This window comes from Lepisosteus platostomus, chromosome 18 (assembly GCF_059453375.1).
Source record: "Lepisosteus platostomus isolate fLepPlt1 chromosome 18, fLepPlt1.hap1, whole genome shotgun sequence".
Classification (NCBI taxonomy): Eukaryota; Metazoa; Chordata; class Actinopteri; order Semionotiformes; family Lepisosteidae; genus Lepisosteus; species Lepisosteus platostomus.
Window position 1 is genome coordinate 16840001 of NC_142628.1, and position 3586 is coordinate 16843586.

General features: G+C 54.9%; 1 protein-coding gene across 1 annotated transcript in view; it reads left to right on the forward strand.

Moving 5' to 3' along the window:
* polr2l (RNA polymerase II, I and III subunit L) overlaps positions 1 to 1341 on the forward strand; it is an 8531-nt gene extending 7190 nt beyond the window's left edge. The window contains exon 3 of the mRNA XM_088611415.1: positions 919 to 1341. Within this exon, the coding sequence (XP_088467541.1) occupies positions 919 to 1027 (109 nt within the window). The 3' untranslated portion in view covers positions 1028 to 1341. The remainder of the gene's footprint in view (positions 1 to 918) is intronic.
* The last annotated feature ends 2245 nt before the right edge of the window (positions 1342 to 3586 follow it).

Below are 3586 nucleotides of genomic sequence, written 5' to 3' on the forward strand. Positions count from 1 at the left end.
GGGGGGAGTGTGTGTGTGAGAGAGAGAGAGTACACTGAGGGGGGAGTGTGTGTGTGTGTGAGAGAGAGTACACTGAGGGGGGAGTGTGTGTGTGTGAGAGAGAGTACACTGAGGGGGAGTGTGTGTGTGTGAGAGAGAGAGTACACTGAGGGGGGAGTGTGTGTGTGTGTGAGAGAGAGTACACTGAGGGGGAGTGTGTGTGTGAGAGAGAGAGAGTGTGTGTGGCAGCTCTCCTCTGTTTCCTCTCCCCTTGTCTCTCTCTCTCTCCCATGATTCTTCCCTCTTCTGATTCTCTCTCCCCCTGGAGGGCCCAGCCATGCGACGCTCTGTCACTGTGCCCTGTGTGCTGTACCCCAGTGTCACTGTGCCCTGTGTGCTGTACCCCTGTGTGCTGTACCCCTGTGTGCTGTACCCCTGTGTGCTGTACCCCAGTGTCACTGTACCCTGTGTGCTGTACCCCTGTGTCACTGTGCCCTGTGTGCTGTACCCCTGTGTGCTGTACCCCAGTGTCACTGTGCCCTGTGTGCTGTACCCCTGTGTCACTGTGCCCTGTGTGCTGTACCCCTATGCCCTGTGTCACTGTACCCCTGTGTGCTGTACCCCTATGCCCTGTGTCACTGTACCCCTGTGTGCTGTGCCCTGTGTGCTGTACCCCTATGCCCTGTGTCACTGTACCCCTGTGTGCTGTACCCCTGTGTGCTGTACCCCTGTGTGCTGTACCCCAGTGTCACTGTGCCCTGTGTGCTGTACCCCTATGCCCTGTGTCACTGTACCCCTGTGTGCTGTACCCCTGTTCCCCTGTGTCACTGTGCCCCTGTGCCCTGTGTGCTGTACCCCTGTGTGCTGTACCCCTGTACCCCTGTGCCCTGTGCCCCTGTGCCCTGTGTGCTGTACTGACTAGCCTGCTCTCTCTCCCAGCGATGCCCTGGACGCTCTGGGTCTGAAGAGGTACTGCTGTCGCAGGATGCTCCTGGCTCACGTTGACCTCATTGAGAAACTGCTCAACTACGCCCCCCTGGAGAAATGATCAGTGTGCACAGCGCCCCCCCTGGAGCCCCGGTCAGCGTGCACGCCGCTGGGCACAGCGCCCCCTCCTGGAGCCCCGGTCAGCGTGCACGCTGACCAATACCACGACTCACCGCAATGGAAAGACCTCGCTGGCATGCTGATCAAATACTTCCACCTCGGTGGACAGGACTGACCGCCTGCCTCCCCCCCACAGTGGACAGGACTGACTGCCTGACCCCTGTGACCTCCAGCAGTCTCCTTCCTCTTCACATCTGCTGTGAATTACTCTGTTAATAGTGTTTTGTAAAATAAAGATACAACATTTTGCTTGAATGGACTTTTCTTTATATATAAAACATGTTGCCTGGGCCTGCAGCACATAATCATTGTTTTTCCTTAAAGGCACTGTAGAAAAAGTTTACTATGTCTTTTAGATGAAGTTGTAGTACACAGACAGGCTCATTGTTACTGAACCTAGTTGGGCTCTGAGCACAGTGGCTTGGGGCTCGTTAAAAGGATGTTCAGGAAGAGGCGGCGTCTCGTTTGTAAAACCCTGATCCAGCGCCTTGCTGGCCTGCTCCAGCTGTTCCTGAGCAAGCTGCTCCGAGCTCTTGTCGGCACTGGTCCCAGGACACAGGTCCCAGCACGAGGGACAAGTCGCAGGGACACCTGAGCAGCAGTGAAGAGAACTTGCAAACTCCCCAGAGAAGGATCCTGGGGCAGCCGTCCAGGTGCGACGCCTGTGTTTGATATCGTTATATTTCACATTCGCACCTGCGTGGCCTTCTGCTCAGTCACTCCTCTCGCTGGGAATTCAAGCGGGGAGCCGCGTCGGCGGGCGGCCGTGCCGCAAGAACAGGTGCTGGTTTATTCACAGCTTCTCTTTTCGGCCTGGAACAAACCTGGCCTTGCGGCCGACCTGAAGCGTGACCTTTCGGGAGGTGGCAGTGAGCGCTGTGGGTACTGTGCTGGGGGAGTGTTCGTTAACATTTCAGGTGCATGGCTGGGGGTGTTAAGGTACCAGTCACTCCCGATGTGCTGTCCGCACGCAGCGGTGCCCTCGTTTCTTTACGTGCTGCTGTATCACTAGAGTCACAGTCTAGTTCGCTGCTCATCTGGGTCCTGCAGCCGCAGCACAGCTGGAGACCGTTGCTCAGCTTTTTTATATGAAGTTTATCAGCATATTTTTTCTTTGGGGTGTGTGTGCGCGCTCTTTTGAAAGGTCAATGAATTTACTTTCACTACCCTGCGTGGCCGATCTGGGCTCCGAACGGGTGTGTTTCTGGACAGGATTCGGTCCGGTCCAGCTGGGGGCCTGGAGGGCAGAGACGCGCGTCAGTCTTGCTTTATGCGCCGCAACCGCCTGACTGGAACAGTAACGCAAATGGGGGTCTAACGGTGGCGATTGTAGTGTGTCCTGTAATTCTCTTTATTGGCCCTTTCTTTCTGAAACTGCACTTCATTTAACAGCTTACAAAGCGCAATTTACTTTCTTCTGTTCACACCTATCTTCTGCGGCCGCTGAACAGGCTAATTTTCGGGCAGCAACTCCGACTTGACGGATTGGGTCCTAGTGGAAGCGGGCGCCGGGTTGTCGTGGTTTATGTGACACGACCGCATTTGGAATCCCAATAAGTTTCATCTCCACCCCTAAAATGGGTGGCACTTGAAGCCGTCGTTGCTATACATTAAATACAGCCTTTGAGCGGTTGTTCATTTATCTAATGTGGCTCCGTAACCGTACGACCATTGTCCATGGGCTGTGTCCCACTGAGCTCAGTGTGTGCCTGTAACTTTGATAGTCACTTGTTGTTTATTCCCAACTGTGTCCTCGGTATTTTAGGCTACGTCATCTCAGGGGTTTTCGCTATTACCAGACAATGGAAGACGACTATTTTATGTTGTGTTTTTTTTTTACATATGTTATGAAACGGGTTTTAAAAATATAGTTTGTTCTTTTTTTTTTCCCTTCAGTGCTCTAACCCACCGTCACAGCGCTCTACACTAAACCGGCTTATTCTCGGACAGCAGTATTGGACGGGAGGCCCCTTGGAAGCTCTTTGGCTTTATGTGACACAACCACATTCAACAGCTCGACGTGCCGGGGAAGAGCTGGGCATGCGCGAGTGGAGTGGCATTTCAGAGGCCGAGTCTGGGCTGTTCAGACAGATGAATACTGTACGTTTATAGTACAGTACCATAGCACCAGCAGCCATACCACCCTGCAGCTCCCAGCTGGCAGCCCCCTGGAGCTCAGCAGTGTGAACCCGGCCATGAGCTCTCCGCTGCCCGTTCCATCCCGCACACCTGGGGCGCAAACCTGGGTCTCCGGCGTAACACAGGGAACCAGCCGGAGGAGCTAAAGGAGACCCCCCCAGCCCAGGCAGCTGAGGTCCCTGCTATGCGCAGTGAGGGCTGTGACGTCACCGTATCCGAACTAGCTCCGCTACAGCCAGTACCTGGAGGGGAGACTCCTGGGAAAGCTGAGGCTGCTGCTGGAAGAGGTGTTAGTGGAGCCAGCAGGGGGCGCTCACCCTGCGGTCTGTGTGGGTCCTAATGCCCAGTATAGTGACAGGGA